The 23,925-nt window shown below is 46.2% G+C and overlaps 1 protein-coding gene across 1 annotated transcript in view; it reads right to left on the reverse strand.

The window, feature by feature from the left end:
• CFAP46 (cilia and flagella associated protein 46) overlaps window positions 1–23,925 on the reverse strand; it is a 123,207-nt gene that overhangs the window by 29,410 nt on the left and 69,872 nt on the right. The window contains exons 34-43 of the mRNA XM_031949402.1: window positions 23,697–23,823; window positions 21,776–21,922; window positions 18,094–18,291; window positions 17,491–17,597; window positions 11,825–12,001; window positions 6,786–6,921; window positions 5,101–5,289; window positions 3,629–3,817; window positions 1,463–1,597; window positions 549–728 (exon numbers count right to left, since the gene is read on the reverse strand). Of these exons, the coding sequence (XP_031805262.1) occupies window positions 549–728; window positions 1,463–1,597; window positions 3,629–3,817; window positions 5,101–5,289; window positions 6,786–6,921; window positions 11,825–12,001; window positions 17,491–17,597; window positions 18,094–18,291; window positions 21,776–21,922; window positions 23,697–23,823 (1,585 nt within the window). The remainder of the gene's footprint in view (window positions 1–548; window positions 729–1,462; window positions 1,598–3,628; window positions 3,818–5,100; window positions 5,290–6,785; window positions 6,922–11,824; window positions 12,002–17,490; window positions 17,598–18,093; window positions 18,292–21,775; window positions 21,923–23,696; window positions 23,824–23,925) is intronic.

Here is a 23,925-nt window from a genome sequence, read left to right on the forward strand (position 1 = left end):
ACCCTAAGCGGCCTCCCAGGAGCCCTTCGAGGATCCCCAGTCGCTGTCCAGATGGTGCTGCCCTTCGGACCCCACCGTCAGGGAGCTGATTTTGTCCTCAGATAAGAGCGGAGGGCACTGGCTCACAGGGTATCAGAGAGGAAGAGGCCTGGGGGCCATGGTTTCCAGATGGGGAAACCAAGGCTTGCGGAAGGAAGGGATATGGTCAAGACTGCTTAGGAAGGAAATGGCTGAGGAGACCGGATTCTCAGCGCACTCTTCCTTCCACTTGCCTTGAATTTCTGAGGCAACAAGAGCAAAGAACACCCCGGAGCAAAGAACGTCCCAGCACAAACCCAGCTGAGACCCCACAGACCCTTCAAAGAATGAGCGCCTCCCCTCAGGGCCCCGAATGAGCTCGGTCCGTCAGGATGCTTCCCTTCAGGGATTCGGGCCTGCAGAGTCCCTGGCCTTTCCACGGGAGCTTGATGCAAACCAGATCGGCTTCCCCGCTTCCATAAGTGCTGGCAAACAGGCTCGCAGAAGGCCCGGGCCCGGCGCCTCCTCACCTGGTGAAGGGCCAGGAACTGGCAGGTAGAAGCGTGGTCCAAGACACCGATGCTCTCCACCATCTCGAGGCTGGCTTTGGCTGCGGTGCTGATCTGGTTCTTGTTAAGACAGACTTGCAGGCACTGAAGCAGAATCTCATGCGCCTGGGAGTGGAATCTCTGGGCCAGTGCAAACCTTTTCTGAAGAGGTGACAGACAGAGAGACAGACAGGGACAGAGAGACAGACAGGGACACAGAGAGATGGATGACAGAGAGACAGACACACATAGAGAGAGATGGATGACAGAGAGACAGGGACAAAGAGAGACAGATGACAAACAGACAGACAGGGAGACAGAGAGAGAAAGACAACAGAGACAGAGAGAGACAGACCAACAGAGACAGAGAGAGACAGACCGACAGAGACAGAGAGAGACAGACAGAGACAGAGAAACAGGAAGATTTCTTTTCATTGCTACTTTTTTCAAGTAACAAGCATTTATTTTTTTCTGCCTCCCACCTTCTCACTAAAAGAAAAAAAAAAAAAGAAACAGAAAAACATCCTTGCAAATCCCGCCAGTGGCCATGTCCAGAAACATGTGTCTCACTCCGCACTTCAGATCCATCACCTCCATCACCATCGTTCCTCTGGAAATGGAGGGGGTGACCGTGAAGTGGGGGGGGTCACTGGACGAGCTGTGATATAAGAAGGGGGAAAACGCTAGAGCTAGAAAGACCGGCCGGCTGGTTTCAGAGGAGGCTGGTACGGACTGCGGCAGAGGGTGGCTGGCAGGCCCGTGAGAATGGCCAGGACCGGAGGAGGACTGTACGGTCTCTGGGAGACTTCAGAACTCCGATCAGCGTGACCGCAGCTTGATTCTCAGCCGCCTGCACTCGCCCGCCTCCTGACGGAGCACCGAGAAGACCCCAGTACCTTTAGCTCTCTGGCCTTCTGGAGGTGGTCTTCGTTTTGGGGAGTGCCCACGAAGTCCGGCCTCCACTTTGGTTTGGGCTCGATCTCCTCGGTGTCTGTCTCCAACTGTGCCATGACTGCCATTCTGGCATCAAACTGCAAGACAAGTTCCGGAGAATGCCTGGGCCCGTGGAACGCCGAGCACTTTTGCCTGACCCCCAAATGTCAGTGTGGTGATTAGTTTTCATTAGTTGCCCTCACGGGCCAGCCCCTGAATCACTGATTTTAGAATTGGAAGAGATTCAAGCAACTTTCTGTCCAATCCACAGCTCAAAAAGAATATCCACTAGACTATAATTCTCCCAGAAACTCAAGATCCATGCCCTTTTTCTAGACTCCTTTTCCCTTTCTTTGGACAAAGTGGACAGAGCACTTAAGGAACAGAGTGAAAAGACCCCCTTCTCCAAGGCTCCTTGGGCTCCATGTCTCCCAAAGCCTTTCTCTCTGCTGACAAGAGTCTCACAGAGATCACTGAAAAAACTCAGCCAATTCTTTTTGTACCCAGGATGCCCTTCATCTGGTCCCTTCCTGTGTCACTGCACTCATCCTGAGGGCCAACTTCCTGTGGGCCATTTTGCTTCAGTCCCTTTTATTTTAAAGAGATTTTCCTAAGCAAAGAAGCTAGTCCGGGGCCGTGGAGACTCCCCCCAATGGCTCATAAGGCAATACTCTCAACCCTGCCCATCCCAGAGACTTCTCTAGGGACAAGGAAGGCCAGGACAGGCCTTCTGAACTCTGCTATTGTCAGTCAGTCGGGAGGACAGGAGCTGAAGACAGACATGGAGAATCTGGGGAATATTCAGAGGAAGGCAAGGTGGAGAGGGTCCTCTGAGGAGCAAAAAGAAGATGGCGGATGGAGAGGCACTGCATTATGTCCAGAGAAGGGTAGCCCGGGAAAGGTGGGCCGAGTGGGTGGCGAGCTGAGCGGTGGAGAAGAGTCCCGGCCTGGCCCTCAGGAAGACCCGAGTTTAAATGGCCTTAGACATGTACTAGCTGTGTGATCCTAGGTAGGTCACTTGACCCTGCTGTCCTCATCTGTATAATGGGTTAGAGAAGGAAATGACAAGCCACATGGCCATCTTTGGCAAGAAAACCCCAAATGGGGACATGGAGAGTTTGATGTGACTGGAAATGACCGAGCTACCACCTCTCTGGCATGGAGCGGTACATGTAGTCTGCAGGTGGTCTCCTCCTCGAGAGCAGGATCTGCCTTTTGTCTTTCTTTCTATCATGAACTCTTAGCAAAGTGCCTGAGCCATAGTAGGTGCTTAGTAAATGTTTGCTGACTCACTGACCGACTTATTACAGATGTTCTCCTGCTATATATGTGAGGAAGGATGTTCAGTAGGCCCCCTGATGTCATTCAGAGAATTTGGGGATGATCTGATGAGTGGGTTGATGGAAGGGAGACTCCTGTCGGAAGAAGGCTTTAAGTGCTCTGGAATCAAATGCACGATAAGCACATTGGGATCTTGCCTTCTATTTTCTCATCACTTATGAAAAGGGAAAGCTATTGTCTGCTGTGGATCGCTGCTGGTGAAAACTTGCCTGCTCCCCCCAAATATGGTTGGGAAAACAGCTCTCTCAGGGGCAGCCAATGCTCTTGGGGGTCCCCCTGCCTCTTTCCCCCAGTCCCTACCAGCCCGAGCTTCCCCAGAGCCATAGCTCTCCTTGCTCTCTTCTGACACGCTGTTCACAGACCTGAGCCCATCGAGTCTAAGCTCTGTGGACTCTGTCTAGAAGCCTCATCTTCCAGGGGAGGCTAGGGAAAGTCTCATCTTGGACCACCTAGTATGGCTGCCTTGTCACCTCCATCACTGAGGCTCAGCCAAGGAGAGCACTGATTCACCGACTCTGCCCTTGATTTCAGGGTGCTCTCCCGCTCCATTGTTGGTGATAGAGACTTGTTATTTTGGGGAACTAGCTCCGTGAGCAGCAAACCTGCTTTCTACTCAATCAAACTAGTACCTCCTCTGCCATTGGGGGTATTGGAGAGAACAGAGTGTCTAGCTGACACTGCACAAGTTCACCCCTCGCTTCTGAGCACAGACATCACCATGGAAGGACAACACACTTTCTTTCCTCTCCATGTCCCAAGTTTAAGACTTTCAAGAGACTGTCACATACCAAGAAGTTTTCGTCCCAGTAATGAGACAAATGAATGGGATCGGTCTGAAGAGCCAAGAGATGCAACGTTTTCCCAACGAAATACAAGAACTCTGCTCGAAGAACAGCACATCCGGTGCAGAAGTGCTGCATGCTCTCCAACTGGGCCAGACTTCTGTGGGCTACAGTTCGTTTCAGGTAGAACCAGTCCTGGAAGAACCCCAGAGTTGTGAGATGAATCCAAATAAAGGTCAGAATGGAACCTCCTCCTAGAAGCCCAGCACCTATGTTTCCATAGGAACCACTTGAGAGGTTGGCTATCACCCTGGTGGGGCCCAATAACACATGTGGACTGTTCTAGCTCCTACTGCACTCTAAAACTGAGGGACACAGACTGCAGGTGACCTTTAGAACAAAGCAGGAAAGCATCTTAACAAATGTAGAAAGAACCCCAAAGTAACATGTCATATCTGTCTCAGTCTTTCCTCCCCTGAACTTCACAGCTTTCATTCTGAAGGTCCTTGCTATTGTGTGATCAGGTTTGGTCTTGGGGATGTATGGGGCAGGGGGAGGACCCCATTCATTTAAGGCAAATAAAAACTCTTGACTTGGCTTGAGGAAGGGATGGCACCCATGAGAAATGGGCCCCTGTGACAGCAAAAGTCCAAGGGCAGGCAAAGAGGGTGAATGGGGCAGGGAAGTCAGAGGCTTTTTTGTTTGCAGGAAAATCTCTGGCACGTTCCCAGATCCCTTCCTGTCTAAGATCATCAGCGGAGCTATTTTGGTCATGCCTTGTAAAGGAGAAAAAATGCCTCAAACAGCAAAGGAAGTTTTTTCCCTTTTAACTTTCGCCCCCAAATTGGAGAGGAAATCTACCTACTTAATGGAACTCTCCTTCAGTAAATAGTTTTCAGCTTTATTAATTGATGAACATGAAAGTCATTAATAAAATTAGGTCATTCCTTGGGATGTCTTATAGACCAGGACTTGGAGCTGGAAAGAATCCCTAAGAACAGTTCATCCGACTCTCCAAGGCTGGAAGGACCTTGGAGAGCAGCTCACCAGGCTCCCCAAGCATGAAGGACCTTGTGAAGACGGGCCACAAAACTAGAAATTAAAAAAATGAGCTGCCGTGTCTAATCCCTCCTTCCACACTGATTCCTATGTCAATAGAGCTCAAGTTCTTGATATCACTGGGGGAAATCCTGGCTGACAAAGAGTACCTATCCCAGAAAAGGAGAGTTCCAGAGAAGCTGGGCAATAGAAAACATCTCCCCAAACCTCCAGGCTAGCTAGGGGCACCACAGAGCACAAAGCCCTGAGCCTGGAATCATAAAGACCTGAACCCCAGACGACTCTTCCTTGATGGGTGACCCTGAGCAAGCTTCACCTTTCTGCCTCATTTCTTCATATAAAACGGAGCTAATAATGGCACCCCCTTTCAGGCTGGCAGGATTTTTTGCAGGGGACTCCTAAGTTTCTGTGCTAATTACCCATTCCAGCTTGGTGAAGTCGCTGGTATTCAACAAGTAGTCGGCCAGGATTTTTTCCCATGTCCCTTTTTTCATTTCTTCCTGCAGAGCTTTCTCCTGATTATACTGCATTATCTCCACTGAGATTTCGGCCAGCTTTAACTTGAGGCGGGCGAGCCTCCTCATCAGAGGAGTGCTGATGTTCTGGGTCTGCAAAGGCAACATGGCACCGAGATGTTCTGTGTCTACAAGCCCATCATCCAGTGCTTCATTGTCACTGGCATGGGTCCAGCCTTAAGCCCTCCCACTCTCCCTATTGGTGCAGCAGACCTTATTAATCCATTCCATGCATTAGCCCACTAAGAAACATACCCTGTGTCCCTGTGCCAGAGCTTAGGACAAAAAGGAGACAATCCGGCCCTCAAGGAACTTACATTCTAGTGGGGAGACCTGCCTATGGAAACACCCCCTCACACCCATGGAGCATGGGCCTGGGGCGCCTTGAGGAAGGTAAGGCTTCTGAGAGGCAAGAGTGACGAGGGCAGGTGTTCCAAGTAGGAAGCACAGCCAAGGGGGAAAGAGAATGCAGACAGAACAGCCTGGCTGAGGCTTTCAAAATAGGGAATGGCAAATGGGACAGGCCTGAGGAGGGCCCTAGGCCCAGTGTGGAGGGCATGACATTAAGGGCAATCTTTGTGGCCGCACGAGCTGCTGATGCTACTAGATGGTCACATCTGTGCCCGGTGGGGGAAGCTCTGAGCTAGAGGGGATGAGCTGGAGTGGAAAGGCTACGGAGGCAAGCATCCTCCGGCCACAAGGCTTCCATCCGTGCTGTCCTTGCTTACAAAATCCTCTGTCCTCCTGTTTGCTGCTCAGTTCTGACTCCTCCTTTAAAACCCAGCTCAAATGCCCCCTTGCTCCTGCAGGAAGCCTGAATGACTTCCTGATCACCGTCCTCCCCAGAATCTGCTGGCCCATCTCTCTGTTCTCTGACTCACTGGAGTGGGAGGAACTCAAAAAAACAAAATACCTTTGGCTTAGGGCCTTTTTGGTATTAGAAACTAGTGGGGAGTGGAAAGAAAAAAAAAGATAAATGGAGTCAGTAGGCAGAGACAGTGGGAGGAGGTCAAATCTGAAAGGTCTAGCCTTGCCTTGCAGTGCTCAGTGCTGCAGGGAATTCTGGGCTTGGCGTGACCCTGCCTGAGAAATGGAGGAGCTGCAATGGCCTTTGGAGCAGCAAGAAATTGAAGAAAGAGGGGCAGCCTGATTCACTGGAAGCAGCAGAGAAAGAGAGGTCTTCTGCAGAGGGCAAAGGCCCTATACACCTCGGGGACTCTGAGTAATGCCAGATATCCAGGGGAGCAAGGGCTCCTCGTTCAAGAGCTCTCACTTGGCTACCTTCCTTTTTCATCTGGTCTTCCTGATGTCACCACCAGACTCTTCCCTCTCCAGTACATGATATTCCTGCAGCATGGATCTGACCATGGCATCCTCCACTCAAGAACCTTCACAGGCTTCCATGGCTTCTTAGATACCCTCCAATGCCCCCTCCTCTAGTGGGCAGTGAGAACCCTTCACAAGTTTTCTCTAGTCTCCCTTTCCAGGCAATCATCCATTGCTTCTCACACATTCTCCACTCTAGGAAAACTGGAAATTCTTCCTTGGCTTCGTACCTGGCAAAGGGCCCTAGAAAGGTGAGCACTTACCTCACTAAGGGGCAGCAGAGATTGAACATTATAAAATATTTCTTCCAGATACATAATAGCTTTCTGGGTCAAGTTATAGGCTTCTAAATAATAGCAGATCTTTTTTTTTTCATCAGTTTCATAAGTAGCAAGTAACCTTTAAAAAAAGATAGATAGCATCAACTTCAGAGGCAAAAGCATTTGCATTGTTCAGTGAGCCAGGTGACCTACTAAAAACTCTTGACACTGACTCACTAAAATGTTTTCTTTTCCAATCTATGTAGTTTTGTAATTATTCATCAATTTTATCTCAGTTTTCAATTTGTTGGAATTTTATTGGTCAAAAGTTTCTGATTGTCTTTTAATTTCCTATTTAATTGTTGCAAATTCTTTTTTATTTTTAATATGAACAATTTGGTTTTCCTTTTTCTTTTTTTAAGGCTAGCTTTATTTTATTGGATTTTTATAAAGCTTTTAAGTTTTAGCACTAAATTGTGTTTCTATTTTATTTTTTGCTTTCAGTTTTTTCTCTTTCTTCTTTGATGCTCAGAATTTCTACTTTGGTGTTTAATTTTTTTTTTTTAGTCTTAGTTGTATGACCAATTCATTGATTTATTCTCTCAACTGTTAAGGTTTTCAGAGATAAACATTTTCTTTTATGGACTACTACGAAATTGAAAATTGATACCCCAACTTTTTTACATGTTATTGAGAGTGTATTTTATTACTGGAAGTCAATATTTATGGAACAAATGAAAACTTGATTGTAGAGACCTCAAAAATAAAAGTTTTAAGAGTTTAGCATCCTATTCTTACTGCCTACAGTTTGACCACAAAGACTCAAAATGTTTATATTTTTGCTCCTAAAGGAAGGGAGAAGTGGAGGAAAGGAAGATGAGTGAACTTGGTCATGGGATGTTTGTTGACCATGAGATTTCCAGAAGATGTTAGTGATGTTTCCCATTGCCATGAGTTCTAGAAATATCTTTTCTGAGTCATACCAAATGTAAGCCCACCTTCTATCAATCACAGTCTTAGTTTAGTTCACATCATCAGCTGTATAAAAGAGTTGTCCTGTCTGTTGGAAGGGTTCTTATCTACTAAGGAGCCTTGGATCCCATTTATTAGCACCTGCTAGTCTTAACACTTGGAACTTTATGCCTCAGTTTCTCTTCATTAAAGTTTTTTTTTTTTATCATGACAGTTGTATCCCATGTGTTTTGTCACATTATCTTTTAGTTGTCCTTTGCTTTTGTGAAATGTACTATTATTTTTATGATTCATGTTTTTATCTACCAACTCTTTAGGATGAAATTACTATCTTCAACTAGTTTTTAATTTTTTCATTCAGAGGCTCTTTAATAAATATAGTTACTGCATTGTGGTTAGCAAATTATGTGTCAATATGTTACTATGTGAATGGTCAAGTAATTTTTTTTTTCATTTTGGGGTATAAGGTTTTTATGCCTTGACACAGCATCAGTATTTTAAAGATGTCAGGCACGACTAAGAAGCATGTGAACTCTTAATTGTGGAATTTATAAGGGGAGGAGAGGGGAGAAAAGAAGGGATAGGGTTTGGAACTCAAAATTTTGAAAAAATTAAGTTTTTACATATAAAAAGGGAATAATATTATTTTTTAAAAGATATATTTTTTTCTGTTCCTATTAATCAATTTCTAAAGATCTATAATCTTTTAATTTGGCTAAAGTTCTATTCAAGTTCTTAACTTTTTATTTTTTTAAAAAACGGTTTCCCTGCTTTTCTCTACTACTTCTGGCTAACGTGCCATCGATAATGGACAAATGTAAATATTTAATATTTATGCATTAAACAGCATCACATCCAAGTACCTGAAGGAAAAGTGAGTTTAATCTTCAGGGAGAGAGAACATTTATGCACCAAACAGCATCATATCTAAATACTTAAAGGAAAAGTGAGTTAAACTTCATAGAAAACTCTAAAAGTGGAGGACCTTAACATACTTGTCACAAAGCTAGAAAAAATACATTTTAAAAATAACAAAATCACCCCACGCCCTTAGCTTATCTTATTAGATTTCTTTATAATCCTTGAGACATTAGAAACTATTTTTTCTTTTCCTATTTACATGTGGACAGCTCATCCCACACATTCCTTCTCAGTCTTTTGACTGTTCCATTTCCATGTCAAAGTGCCTACTCAATTCTTTGCATCAGAGATGCTTTGAAATCCTCTCTTTGAAGCGCATTCTACCTACTCCCATCCCAGGATTATTCTCAATTTTGCCATGTAGGTTATTCTTGGTTCTAAATCTTTGTGTGTTATCTTTTGAAATATCATATGTTTGGTAGTGATAACTCCTCCTTGGTACTTTGACTTTCTGTCAGTTTATCATATTTTTTTCTTTTTTCCTAGAAACTCAGATTTTGGTTGTGACATGTCTAGGTAATTTTGTCGTTTATTTCAGGAAGTAGCTGATGGATCATATCTATTTTCACAAATAGCCTTCCGGTTCTAAGAGACCTAAGCAATTTTCATTTTTGCTATCTTGAAATACTGTATTTCAACTGCTGCTGCTTTTTCTTCTTCCTCTCCTCTATTTCCATTTCTTTTTCCTTTTTCTTCTCCTCTTCCTCCTCACTGAATTGCTATTTTCTGTTTGATATTATTTGGTTAATAGTTAAGTTTTATCACCATCTGTCCTATGGTATTAACTCCTGTCATTATTTCCTCCCTATTTGTTTTTTATTTTATTCTCTCAATTTTGCTTCTCATTTAATTTCTTTCGAATACTCTTGTATTCTTTGTAGTCTTCTGAGGCTTGAATTGAATTTGTTGTGGAAGGGTCCTCTTCTTTTGGGATTATTCCTAGAGAATTTCTCAGTCCAAGATATCTCTTCATTGTGTTCAAGTGTTTTCTTCTGTTTTCTCAGATCTCTAGAATAGTTTATAATATGGAGCTTTGTGCTTGGGCCAAATTCTATTTCTGCACTCCAATGGTGTTGGGGAAACCGAGGTTCCACTCTCTGAAGGAATTGCCTGGCCTTAACTCCTACTGTGTTTCAGGCGCAGGCTCCTGCTTGGCTGTGGTTCCAGAACCACTTTCTGCTGCTCAGATCCCTTTTCTCGAAAGATTTCTGGGGGCTGCTTTGGGGTGAGGATCAGGATCTTTCCATCTCCCTGATCTGTCTCTATCCACAGCTTCCACCAAATTCTTATAATCTTTCTTCTGTCCTGGACGAGATAGTTTTCTGTTGTTTTTTCCATATTTATCATTCCAGCACACTTTTAGATCTTTACTAGATTGTTTGTGGGGCATCTGGGTCCCTCTTCCCACGACCTTCTCTCCTCAGGCACTCACTCAGTGATCTCAGGAAGAAGTTGGTATAAGCCACATTGTACTCACTCAGTAATTAATGAAGTGAATGAATGAATGAATGAATGAGGGAAAAATCATTGAGTGTTTCCTTTGTTCCAAGCACTGTCCTAAGTGCTGGGCATGCAGCCAGAAAAGTACACAGTCCCTGCTCTCAACTTCAAGAACTACAACTCAAACCTCAAGATCCTACGGTCCTTTGGCTATTACAGCAGAGAGGAATACATCATCTTAAGGGTCATTTTTACAGGTAACATTACACGTATTCTGGACACTGAACCGAAGGACCACAGATTTTGGTGGAAGAGGCTCTGTGTTCACATCTTCTGTGGCCATCGCCAGACTGCATGTTGGAAAGGGTCACTTTCCTGTGGGATAGCTTTGGAAGCCAGGCTACAAGCAGGGCCAGGAGTCTGAGGTGCTCCTCTTACTCCTGGGGCTGTTTTGTACCCCTGTCCATTGGGGGATGTGGGCTCTGGTGATGGAACATGGCTGGATTCTTCTCCCCAAAATTTGCTCCTCTTAATTTCTTCTGAATTAGGGTGGGAAGCAGGCTGTGGGAGGTCCTGCTATTCACAGGAAGGAAGGAAATAGGTGTCTGTGAAGTGCCTCCGATGTCCCAGGCACCACGCTAACTGCTTTTCACAAATATCATCGGATTTGGCAATTCCAGGGACCCTAGCATGGAAGTATTATCGTGACCCTCTTTGACAGATGAGGAAACTCAGGAGAACAGAGGCTAAGTCACATGGCTAGGAAGTGTGGAGGCTGGATTCAGACGCAGGCCTTCCTGACTGCAGAACCAGAATCCCAGCCCGAGGTCACACAGAGTGACTCCGTGGAAGGTCAGAACCCAGCTCCACCGGCAGTGGCCGAGTGGCACAAGGAGCCTCGGTTCGGGTCCTTCCAAGATAGGCCCTGGCAGAGCATTGTGCTTCACGGCAAAGCACAATTGGATTGCCTCGGCAAAGAGGAGAACTAAAGAACTCACCTGAGTACGTCCCAGATAGCAGAGCATCCTTGTGCTTTTGGATGGCCGTCCACTTGCCACAGCAGAAGCCACAGAGGGAATGTGCATGGCACTGGGAGGGGACAGAGAAGGGGACCCAGGAGCTCTACCCGGGAGACTGGCTACCCCAAAGATCAATTCCAGCCAAAGAAAATTAGCTCAAAACATGCAAGAGAAGGTTCCCTGGAGGAAGGGGTGGGGTGCCGGGCTTCCTGCACGCAAGGTGATTCCACCTTACCGGGAGGAAGGAGCATCGTTTTGGCCAGAATGAGCATCAAAAGTGAGAGAATAGAGCAGAGGAGACCCGGAAGAGGGGCGGGAGTCCCTAAGATGAGCAGAAAGGAGGAGAAAGGGGAACAAGAGCAATTAGTGCCAGGCAGCCCTGAGATCTGGGGCGACTATCCAGGAGCTCTGGGCAATTCCTCAAGAAGGGGGAGGGAGCCAGCTGAGGGGATGCAGAGATAGGCGGCCGGAGAAAGGGGATCCTGGAAGACCCATCAAGGCCCGACTCAGGCCAAGAACAGAAAGAATCCAAGGAGATAGCAGCACTGGAGACCAAGGGGACTAGAAATAGGGATAGCAACGTCCCTGATGGCAGCGAAACTTTGGGGAAGGAAAGTGCCGGTGGCTTTGGGCGCTTCCAAGAGGGTGACCTTCCTTCCATCAGCCCAGAACCCAGGCAGCAGAACTCACCCTTTGATCTTGGCAGATAGGAGGATGAGATCCACACAGTGGTCCTTATAACCACCTTTAAGAAAGCTTTTCTCAATTTTTATCAGTCTGTGATTGATAGTCTCCAGCAAGTAGGAAAAGTCCAAAGGATTGTCTCCGGCTGACTCTAAGACAATGTTCAGCTGAACTTGTGCACCCCTACAGGGGAAGAAACAAAAAGAACCCCCCAAATATTTTGGTTCTTCTATATACACAGACTAATTTTTCTTATAACAAAAGAGTTTTGAAACTTTTATGCCAAAAAAATCCCCAGAAGACATACTGTTAATTGTGCCTTTTAAATGGTCAGATTACAGAGTTGATCATTTTTGCTAAAATAACCATATTAAGATGGTTGCTTATTTTCTGAGGATTTATTTCTTTATTATGATATATTTCTTATTTTCACTAGAATGAAAAGAATACATTTAAAAAAGGAAACTCTTACAAGGCATCATCACTCATTCAAAGATTCTGGGAAAAAAAGCACCTGACACACCGGAAAGATAATTGTGATGTCTACAAATATCCATTTCATTCCACTCCAACAGTCAATGATTGAGCTCCTACTATGTCCCCAGCTACTTTACTAGGCACTGGAAATAGATTTTGTCCTCAAAGCTCTTACATTCTACCGGGAGGAAGCAGCAAGTACTAAAGTAAATAAATAGATGGCAGAGAACAAAGTAATATCCTGAAGGAAAAAGCCCTGATGGGTGAGGAGATCAGGAAAGGTTTCATGGAGATGGATGCGCTAAGAAGAGGTTTTTTTTTGGAGGGTGGGGACCAAGATGGGGCAATGTCCAGGTCATTGGATTGGAAATTCAGGTGTATGACAGCTGCATGATTTTCTAATCCATTAGAAAGGTAAAACAGCCCATCAGCCATTGAAAACGAGTTGTTCTTTTTTGATTTTGTTTTTTACAGCAATGTGGTGTAGTTGAAAGTGAGACAAGACAGTTTCTGAAGTTCCTTTGTGTTCTAAATGCGACAAGTAAGAAATCGGCTTTCATTATTAAGTGCTTACTGTGTGCCCGGCACCGTGTTAAGTACAGTCCCCAAACCCCAAATATGAAAAAGGGTTTTGAGCTGGATTCAACCAAAAATGTTTATTAAGTACCTACTCTATATCAGGAACTGTCCAAAGTCCTTACTAAACAGTCCCTGTCCTCAAAGAACTTACAATCTGCTGAGGAGAAAACATGTAAACAAATATGTACAAAGAAGCTTTTTGGGGAGACAGTTAAAGCACTACAATTAATGGGCTTGGGAAAGTTTCCTGGAGAAGACTTTAGCTGATACCAGGGAAGTAAAGAGGCAGAGAAAAGGAACAAGAGAGTTCCAAGCTTGGGAGACAAGATGGAGCGTCCTGCTGGTGGAGTGGCCAAGAGGCCAGGAGGACATTTGGGGCAAGGAGGGGGGAGCCAGTGGGATAAGGTCAGGCCTTTGTCGGCTGAACGGAAGATGAATTAGAGGGGAAACGACTGGAGACACGGACCCCGAGTTATGGCAACAGTCTTGGCATGAGGAGATGAGGGTGGGATCAGTGCTGCAGAACTGAGAGGTACTTGAAGAGATCACCAGGCAACAGTTTGGGTACAGAGGTGAAAGAGGCTAAAGATGGAGGAGGGTACCGCAGTTTGGGGATGGAGGGCTGGCAGGATGATGGTAATGTAGACAGTACTAGGGAAGGTTGGAAGGGGGAAAGATGATGAATTGTATTTTGGACTAGTGTGTTACATTTAAGATGTCTACTAGACACTAATTTGAGATGTCTGAAGGCAACTGAAGATGTAAGGTTAGAGGTCAGGAAAGATGCTGGAGCAGGAAAAGCTGATTTGAGCATAAAGATGGTAATTAAATCCATGGGAGCAGATGAAATAGAGAAGAGGGCCCAAACCAGAAACCTGAGGGACACATATGGTTAGGGGAAATGATCTGATGAGAATCCAGCAAGGGAGACAGAGAAGGAGCCATCAGAAAGGTAGGAGAAGAACCAGGAGAGAGGTCCTGAAAACCTAGAGAGAAGAGAGAAGAGAGTATCAAGGAGAGAATGACCAACAGTGTCCAAGGCTGCCCAGAGGCTAAGGAGAAGTGAGAAAATTTGGCCTCTGAGAGATCGAGGTCGGGAGGTAGAGCCAAGATGGCAGAGTAAAGGCAGGAACTTGTCTGGTCTCTTCCAAACCACTCCAAATTCCTTTAAATAATGCATCGAAACAAATGTTAGAGCATCAGAACATTCAAAAAGATGGAGTAGAACACTTTCCAGCTGAAGACAATTTAGTCCAGTGCATAATCCTGTGCAGCCCCAGCCCCAGTCCCATGGCAGCAAAGCAGGAACTGGCCTAGGGACCTCTGAATCAGCACCTGTACTGGTGGCTTCCAGAGACACCAAAAAGGACTTGGAAGGTCAGCAGGAAAGGTTTTTAAGTAGAGGCAGAGGGCCCTAGAAAACACAAATGGTCATGGGCAGGGGTGGGTAGTTCACAGAGGCTACAGCTCACAGAAAGTCTCTTTACGAGCACTGAGGAAGGACTCTGTTGCTTTAGCACACTAGATCTTACAGTTACAGTGGGCAGGGATCCTCCTAACAGATCCAGGGCAGAAAAGGGGGCTTGTGGTCAGACTCCTAGAAGGATCTCTGAAAACAAGTGCACAAAAGTCTTGAAGTTTGGGACAGTGCATGCTCCACCCTGGAAAAAAGAGCCCTACTTTAACAAAGAGTTAAAGGCTTAGTAATAGATGAGTAAAATGAGCAGACAACAGAAAAAGTTTCTGGACCATACGAAGTTACTATGGTGACAAGAAAAAGCAAAACACAATCAGAAGAAGATAACAAAGTCAAAGCTCCTACACCCAAAGCCTCCAAGAAATGTAAGAAATGGTCTCAGTCCATGGAAGAGCTCGAAAAGGGCTTTGATGTAAGAGATAGAGGAAAAATTAGAAGAAGAATTGAAAGTGTGCAAAAGGAAATACAAAAAGCTGAAGAGAAGAAGAATGCCATAAAAAGCAAATGGAAAAGGATTAAACTCACTGGAGAAAATAATTCCTTAAAAATTAAAATTGAGCAAATGGAAGGTGATGAATTTATGAGAAATCAAGACACTATAAAAGAAAACCAAAAGTTTAGGAAAAATATGAAATATCTCATTGGAAAAACAACTGACTTGGAAAATAAATCCAGGAGAGATAATTAAAAAAATTTTGGTCTATGTGCAAGTCATGATATAAAAAAAAGAGCCCGAACATCATCTTTCAAAAAATTATCAAGGAAAACTGTCCTAATATTCTAGAATCAGAAAGTAAAATAGAAGTTAAAAGAATTCCACCAATCACCTCCTAAAAGAGATGCCCAAAAGAAAACTCTCAGGAATATTATAGCTAAATTCTGGAATTCTCAGGTCAAAGAGAATACATTGCAAGATCCAGAAAGAAACAATTCAAGTATAGTGGATGCAATCAGAAAGATACAAGATTTAGTAGCTTCGACATTAAAGGATCAGAGAGTTTGGAATATGATATTCCAGAGAGCAATGGAGTTAGGATTACAACCAAGAATCACCTATCCAATAAAACTGAATATAATCCTTTAGGGGGAAAGATAGAAATTCAATGAAATAGAGAATTTTCAAACATTCATGATGAAAAGACCAGAGCTAAGTAAGAAATCTGATTTTCAAAAACAGGACACAGGAGAAGCATAAAGAGTTAATCAGGAAAGTGATATCATAAGGGTTTAATAAAGTTTATCTGTTTACATTTCTTAATGGGAGGATGACACTTGTAACTCATTAGAACTTTCCCAATATTATGGGAGTTAAAAATACAGCATATAGACAGAGGGCACAGGTATGAGTTGAACATGAAGGATAATATCTTTAAAAAATGAAATTAAGGGGTGTGAAAGGAATATATTGGGAAAAAGGAAAAGAGAAAGGTGGAATTCTGAAAATTATCTGCCATAAAAAGAGACAAGAAAAAGCTTTTTATCGTGGAGGGAATATATAGATAGAAATATGGAAATCCAGCTTACCCTGCAAGAAAGTAGGAGGAGAAGGAGGTGACAGAAGGGAAGGTACTTTTTATTTTGGGGGAGGTAGTGGTTAGAAGCAAAAATTTGTGGAGGGACAAGGTAAAAGGAATGAGAATAGAATAAATAGGGGGAAATATTGTTAACAACTGTAATTATAAAAAAGAATTTTTATCAAACATAGAAAGAACTGAGTTAAATTTATTTAAAAAAATAAGAATCATGCATATCTTTCAGGCTACAATACCACTATAAGGCATGAATTCCAAAAGAAATTTTTTAAAAAAGGAAAAAGATCTCCATGTACAAAAATATTTATAGCTGCACTCTTTTCAGAGTAAAAAATTGGAAATTGAGGGGATGCCCATTAATTAGGGAATGGCTAAATAAATTGTGGTATGTGATTATAATGGAACATTATTGTTCTATGGGAAATGATGAGCAGGATGCTCTCAGAAAAATCTGGAGAGTCCTCCATGAACACAAGCAAAGTGAAATATACCGTGTACAAAGTAATAACAATGTTCTGGGATGATCAGCTGTAAATGCCTTTGCTATTTTCAGCAGTCCAATGATCCAGGACTACTCTGAAGGACTTATGATGAAAAATCCTATCCATATCCAGAGAAGGAGCTGATTGTTTCTGAATACAGATTGAAGCATGCTCCCTTACAGATTGAAGCATGCTCCCTCTTCCTCTGTCTCTATCTGTGTCTCTGTCTGTCTTTGTCTGTCTCTGTCTGTCTGTCTCTTTCTTTCTGTCTCTTCCTCTCTGTCTCTCTGTGTCTCTTCTCTATTTTTCTTGAGTTTTTTTTGGGGGGTGGGGGAGGAACGTTAGCAGAGATGGGGGAGAAGCAACTGGTATTGGGTGGGACTCAGCACAGCAGGGCTTCTGGGACAGTCACCCAGGTGTAAATGGTCCCACTGGCAGGTAAAACTCGGGAGGAGGAGAAGTGAGTGGGAGGTATGGCAATGAGTGCAGAGATACTGGAGACATTTCTGGGAGCTGGATGGTGAAAAGAAGAAGAGATCTGAACAGGAGCTGGAGTGAAGGGCAGTTTTAAAAATGGGCACAGAGGACAGCTAGGCAGTGCAGTGGATAGAGCACCGGCCCTGAAGTCAGGAAGACCTGAATTCAAATCTGGCCTCAGACACTTAACACTTCCTGGCTGTGTGACCCTGGGCAAGTCCCTTAACCCCAATTGCCTCAGCAAAAAAAAAGAGACACAGTTCAGGTATGTGGGCAGAGGCCCATAGATCAGGAGAGACTGAAGATGAGGGAGGGACTGAGACAGACAAATCAGGCCCTTCCTGCCGCTCTCGCCAGGCTGGGGGTAGGGAGAGGCTGTCCCCACATGGCAGAGGATTCTCTCAGAGATGTCACCTGGCCAGGGAGCACAGTGCTTTGGGAAGGGCCCTGTAAGGCTGTCGGGAGGCACAAGAGGGAAGTGTCGGCAGATTTCCCTCTTATTGTTCACGTGCATCATTGTCCGAGGAAGCTGGCAGTAAGGAAAGCCTGGCCCTAACCTGAGCTGGGGCTCTCACCTGCCCCAAACCGCGTTCTGCCCGTCAGTTTTAGTTTCTTGTCTTTCTTCACATCACTCTCAGGGAAAGTTACCTGGCTTCCAGAGACATGGCTAAGAACTTCAGGATGGACTTCCTGTTGGGTCTCTCTTGGATCAGGGACAGGAAAACGTCAATTGTCTTCTGGATAATGTTAGGAATCTGGGGATCAACATGACAGTTCAGCTCATCTCTGAACATGAGGCAGCAAAAGGCTGGAGAGAAGATATTCGGCTCCACAAAAAGTAGGTCTGAGAATTAGGGGGGCAGCGGAAGAGGGAATGAGGGAGGACGACTAGGGGATGAGGGAGTCGGCATCAGCAGCTCAGGGGGATGAGACAGTCAGCATCAGCAGCTCGGGGGGATGAGGGAGCCGGCATGAGCAGTTCGGGGGGATGAGGCAGTCGGCATCAGCAGCTCGGGGGGATGAGGCAGTCGGCATCAGCAGCTCGGAGGGATGAGGGAGTCGGCATCAGCAGCTTGGGGGGATGAGGGAGTCGGCATCAGCCACTATGAGGGATGAGGGAGCCGGCATCAGCCACTTGGGGGGATGAGGGAGCCGGCATCAGCAGCTAGGGGGGATGAGGGAGTCGACATCAGCAGCTCTGCTCCGGAGGTGGTGGTCGAGGGGATCTGGGGGCTTTGGGAGATTGCTTACCACAGGTTCTTTTCCTGCTTCTTGGGCTAAGAGCGTCTCAATGAGTGCTACTGTGGAGTGATACCAGAATTCTTCATTTCCTTTCAGGTTCTGAGCCCTCTCAATCATTTTCTTGGCTTGTTCATATTTTAGTTCTTTCTTTGCCAGTTCAGCTAGAAGATACAGACTCTTTGCCTCTGCACACTCATCCCCAAGTTCCTGAAAAAGAGAGAAGCTCAGAAACCAGGCACAGATGGGGCAGAGGCTGCCCCTCCCTCCCTCCCTCCCTCTGTCTGTCTGTCTGTCTGTCTGTCTCATTTTGGTTGCTGAAAACCTGCCCTGGGAGGTTCTCATAGCCTCTCCTTGCTTGACCAAAGAATTCTATGATGTGTTGCATGAGATGGGAACCTCTGGTGCTCCTCTGTCTTTCACAGGAAGGACCTGGATATTCCAGAGTTCCGGGAGTTCTTGAGTGAGCATCCAGGTTTCCAGGGAGGAGTTGCTGTCTGCGTGGACGCCAACTCTGGAGAAGCCGGTGTTTCCAGGATGGCTCTGGCTCGCAATGAAAGGGAATGTCTGGCCCAAAGGTGTCTGAGGATTAAGAATATGCCAAGATCTCACAAGCAATCACTGCCAAATCCGTCCTCAGACTTGCCTCAGAGCAGTCCCACAAGCCCTGACATCAAGGGTTCTCTTGGAAAACAAAGGGCTGAGCAACAGCCACTGCCAGCGCTGCCTCTGGAGGGAGCTGGGGACCCAAGGGCTGCGAGCGAGTCTTTTGCAATGTGCCCGCCGGTCATGCCATCTGCTGGGCAGTGAGGAGATTGTTTTTTTAAAAATAGCCACCGGGGCCAGTCCAGCTGAGAATGAGAAGCCTTGCTGTGAGCGCAGAAGACTTCGCTTGGGATTGGCCATGCCAAGGCCAAAACCCTTTTCAGAAGCAGTTGAGGCAAACTTTTAAGTGAAACCTCCCCCAAATGACTGTTTGGGGATCCTTTTTTTGATGGTCCCGGGAAAGGATTTGTTTTTTCCTAAATAAAATAAAAAAGCAAGCAAACAAATAACAAAACATCCATAGCAGAAAAAAAAGTATGTTAAATGAGCATGTCCGTGCCCATGCTTCTGAAAGGAAAAGGCAACCAAGGGTTTCAACCGAGTCATAAACTGAGCAGTAGGTTTTTCTTCTTCACTTTCAAGGCACATCAGTGACATGACAGCCCATGTCTTGACTTGCTCCCGATTCCTCTCTAAGTGAGACAGAGACATGTGAAATGTCAGCCTTACTCTTTCTTCTGGGCCCATCGATGGCAAATGGCAAAGACAAAAATCAGAGTAACGGGTGATGTTCTGGAAGGCGGCGGCCGACCTTTGTCTCCGATGTCAGATCAAGCTCTGAGCCCACAGCCCCCGCTTCAGCCGCCTTCATGGCTGTGGAACAAATTGTTCTCAGCCACCCACTCAAAGAGAGGAGCCTTCACACACTTAAACGGTGACGGGCGCCTAACTCACTGACGGCTCTGAGGTCTGTTGGCTACTCAAAGCCTGCTTTAGCCTGTTGCCGAGACAGCTTTCCCTGTGTGTGGCTGCAGTACACATCACGGCTTCTTGGAGCCACAGGTGGAGGTGGGCGGGTGGCCGGCAGTCCCAGAGGCGGCTCAGCGAGGGTGGCCGGCAGCCCCGGAGATGGCTCACAGAGGGTGGCCGGTAGCCCAGGAAAGGGCTCAGCAGAGATGCTCGACTTCCCTGTTCACACCACACACCCCAGTTTAGCAAGAGCAGCATCATGAGCGAAGTACAGCTGAGTGGCAGCTGGTGGTGTCTGGTCAGGTAGTGTCTAGTGGAATAGCACCTACAAGACAGGTGGGGAGCAAGAGAGCTGTCCTTTTTATGCTTCTCTTGAACTTTGTATTTGGAGATCAAATTTTCTGTTCAGTTCTGGTCTTCAAATCAGAAATGATTGGAAATCCTCTTTTTAATTGAATGTCCATCTTTTCCCCTGAAAGATATGTTCAGTTTTGCTGGGTATTTGATTCTTGGCTGCAGTCCAAACCCCTTTGCCTTTTGAAGTATCATATTCCAGGTCTTCTAATTCCTTAATGTGGAAGCAGTTAAGTCTTGGGTAATTGTAGATCCTCAATATTTGAATTGTTTCTTTCTGGCTGCTTGCAGTATTTTCTCCTGCTAACTCTGGAATTTAATTACAATATTCCTTGGGGTTTTCATTTTAGGGTCTCTTTCAGGAGGTGATCAGTGCATTCGTTCAATGATTATTTTACTCTCTGGTTCTAGGATATCAGGACAGTTTTCCTCAATGATTTCTTGAAAGATATTGTGCAGGCTCTTTTTTTCCATTGTGGCTTTTAGGCACTCCAATAATTCTTAGATTGTCTCTCCTGGATCTGTTTTCCAGATCAGTTTTTCCTATGAGATATTTTACATTTTCTTCTATTTTTTCATTTTAAAAATTTTGTCTGAGTCTAATGTCTCATTGAGTCATTTCATTCCCTTTGTCCAATTCTAATTGTTACTGAATTATTTTCTTCAGTTAGCTTTTTTACCCTTTTTTTTTTAATTTGGCCAATTTTACTTTTAAAGGAGTTGTTTTGTTCAGTGGATTCTCCCCCCTTTCACCAATTCTGTTTTTAAAATTGTTTTCTTTTTCCATTTTGCCAAATTAATTTTTTTAAGAAGTTGGACTAGAGAAAGAAATGGCCAATCTCTCCAGTATCTTTTTTGAGAAAATCCCAAATGGGATCATGAAGGGCAAAACACACCTGAAATGACTAACAGTAGTCCAAAAGGAAAATGATAAAAGTCTGCATCAGGGTGGAGGCAATGTCTATCTGAGGCCATGTAAAGATAGAATCAACAGGACTTGGTGATTTGAAGATGTGGTTTGAGAGGGAGAATCTAAATTTCAAGTGTGGGGGACCGGGGCCCTTCACAGTAATTAGGAAGTTACAAGAACAAAAAGGTTTTAGGGAAAGAAAATGAGCTTGGTTCAACACACATTGAGTTGAGGATGTCTCCTGGATCCCAATTCAAGATGTCTGCAAGGCAGTTGAGGATGTGGTGAGCAGAGAGATTGGGGAGGGGAAAATGGGTCTGAGAAACAGCAGCATAGAGATGGCCATGAATCTATAGGAGCTGATGAGCTCACCCGATGAAGTAAGTTAGAGGGAGAAGAGCAGAGGTTTCAGGCCAGAGTTCCAAGGGACATCCATGGATAATGAACATGACCTGGAACAGGAGAAGCAGGAGTCCGAGGTGCAGGAGGAGAACCAGGGGAACCCAGAGTGAGAGAGGAGAGTATCAAAGAAGAGAAGGTGATCAGGTGTCCAGAGAGCTCAGGAGAACGCAGCATTGGCAGCTAAGAGATCACTGGTAGCTCGGGAGAGGGCTGTTTCAGGGGATGCTAAGTTTGGGAGCCAGACTGCAGAGAATTAATAAGAGTGAGAGGAAAGGAAGTCATGAATGGAAATGTGAGAATACCCACTTCTCACTTGTCCTAAGTGTGGGGGAGTCAAGGTGGGTTCATCCTACATCTCAGCTCTTCAACCTCACATGAGAAACTTCTCCCCCAAATCCTTGAGAAGGACCCTCTGAAAAATCTGACTGTGGAGTACCAACAATGGCCTAGAGAAGTCCACACCCCAGCTCCTCCCTCGGCCCTAAAGTGCTGCCCAAGAGCTCCCCGACTCACCCGGAAGGCCACCTGAGCTTCCGCGAGGAGCAGCCGTGCTGGCTGGTGAGAGTCCATTTCAAGCAGCACTTCGGCCTTGTACATCCACAGATATGGGAAGGAAATGTCGTGGAGACCTTTCCCCGTCTGCTCATCGAGCTCCAAAACCTGTAATACCACGAGCTATTAGGAGCATGTTCTCGAGATGATAACCTGGCACCCACTGCGTGCCGGGTCCTGTACCCAGCTCTTCACATGAGAACCGGACTGATTCTCACCAAGATCCTGGGGAGAAGGCGCTGTTATTCCTCTTCTCGCAGAGAAGAGGAAAAGAGGTAAATGGGTAATACCTGTAAATAGGTATGGCTGGATTTGAACTCACTTCTTCCTGACTCGGTCTAATGAGCTCCTAACTGCCTCCAAACAAAAACTGTGGAAAGGGGCCTCCCCCAAATAAAATGACGGAAACATGCAGGATTTGGCACCAAAGCTAGTGTGGGATGAAGATCCGACTTGATCCATGGCTTCCTAAACTCAAGGAGCTAACTTGTCTACCCAGTCAGCGCTGCCTGCCACCTAACGAGGGCGAGTCTGTCCCCATCTCCCTCCGGCTGGGCCATGGTGGCCTGACTGAGGAGTTCTGAAAGAAGAGGAAGGACTAAACAAAGGCCCCACAACTTCTCTAGGAATAAATAAACGGAAGCCCTTCATGTTGTCTTCCAGATAAGAGACTGATTCGAACTGAATTTCCCCCTGGGCGGAAGATCAGCCTCGCTCAGCCTCTGCACGTGACCAGAGTGGTCTCTCTAGCTTTGAGAGGCTCCCAGTCCTTCCTCCTCCCCAGCTCTGGCACCTCATGAAAGGCCCCTCGCTAAGAGAGCAGCTGCTATTATTCCAGGCAAACCTCGGCCAGGACCGACGACATCGAGCAAGCCGGCGACCCGCCCAGCAGCTGCCTCCACTGGGGGACCCCCTCTGCCAACCTTTGCCCCCCAGAGGTTTGGGCCCAATTCCCCACTCTTAGTCCCAGCCATTGCTCTGGAGTCACAGAGGTCCTGGCAAACTCAAATGTGGGGGGAGCTTTGCGGAGCTCATTGAGCACAGGATCTTCCAGAGGCCCATCTTGCTGCCCCATCTGTGGAACACCGCCGGCCCGTACGTGGTCCTGAGCTAAGGGAACCCACTCTGTCCAATGCTACAATGTGCCCGTGGGCACGGCACCCTCAGCCAAGATACTTTCGAGAAACCCAGGCCCAAGGTGACTTTTCAGCAAGATGGTTGGGGCCAGAAGGGCTCTGTCTTCAAGTGTCTTAGAGGAGGTACATCTTTAGCTGCTTGTAGAAGCCCCCTCTCCCACAAGATGGCTGAGTCTGAGTCTGGCCAGGCTGAACTTCCTCCTTCCCTCTTTCCCCAGTTTGAACCAGTCAGCAAGCTCAGACTAGAGAGGATGACCTGTGACCTACACCTTTCACTGACCACCCGTGACCTTTGCAAAGCACTTCATTTCTGGGAGACTTTGTTTCCCCATCTGTAAAGCTGGCGTGATCCTACCCCCTGCGAGCCCACAGCAATCTGACCCATCTGCTTTGCCCTGCTACGTGTCTCGAGTCTCTCCAAGTCCATGGCCCAGCTTCATGCGGGGCTTAAGGGCATACCCCGGGTGGGCACTGACCAGCTGGGTGCCGGAGGAGAACCCTTCGGATCCCACGGGGGCTGGCAAGACCCCAACATGGATATACCATCTACCCTTCTAGCAAGGGTCAAAGCCCGCCCCACTGCAGGCCGGTCCCCCCCCCCCCCAGGGGGCCTGGGGAGGATGGCAACCCGCAAAGCTGGGCGGTCCTTTGCTGACCCATGATGGAGTGTGACCCAGTATAGGTGGGCCCGGGAAAACCCAAGGGGTGTGGCCAAGTGTTCCAGAGCAGAGGCCCCGCCCCCTTACCTTATCCTTGGCTTCTAGAACCACAGGGACCGGTGGGCCCTGCTCCACTGAGCCTCTGTCTTTAGTGGCCACTTCTTTCAGAAACTCACTCTTCTTCTCGTTCCTAGCCCGAACTTCGTTTCTACAACTGGTCAGCACAGAGATTGAAAACGCAGAGTGGGGTCTCAGACATTACAAAGCAGAGCATAAAAATCTGTGCGAAGGAGCCCTCGTGAAAAACGTCCCCCTA

The sequence above is a fragment of the Sarcophilus harrisii genome, chromosome 2 (assembly GCF_902635505.1).
Source record: "Sarcophilus harrisii chromosome 2, mSarHar1.11, whole genome shotgun sequence".
NCBI classification, from domain to species: domain Eukaryota; kingdom Metazoa; phylum Chordata; class Mammalia; order Dasyuromorphia; family Dasyuridae; genus Sarcophilus; species Sarcophilus harrisii.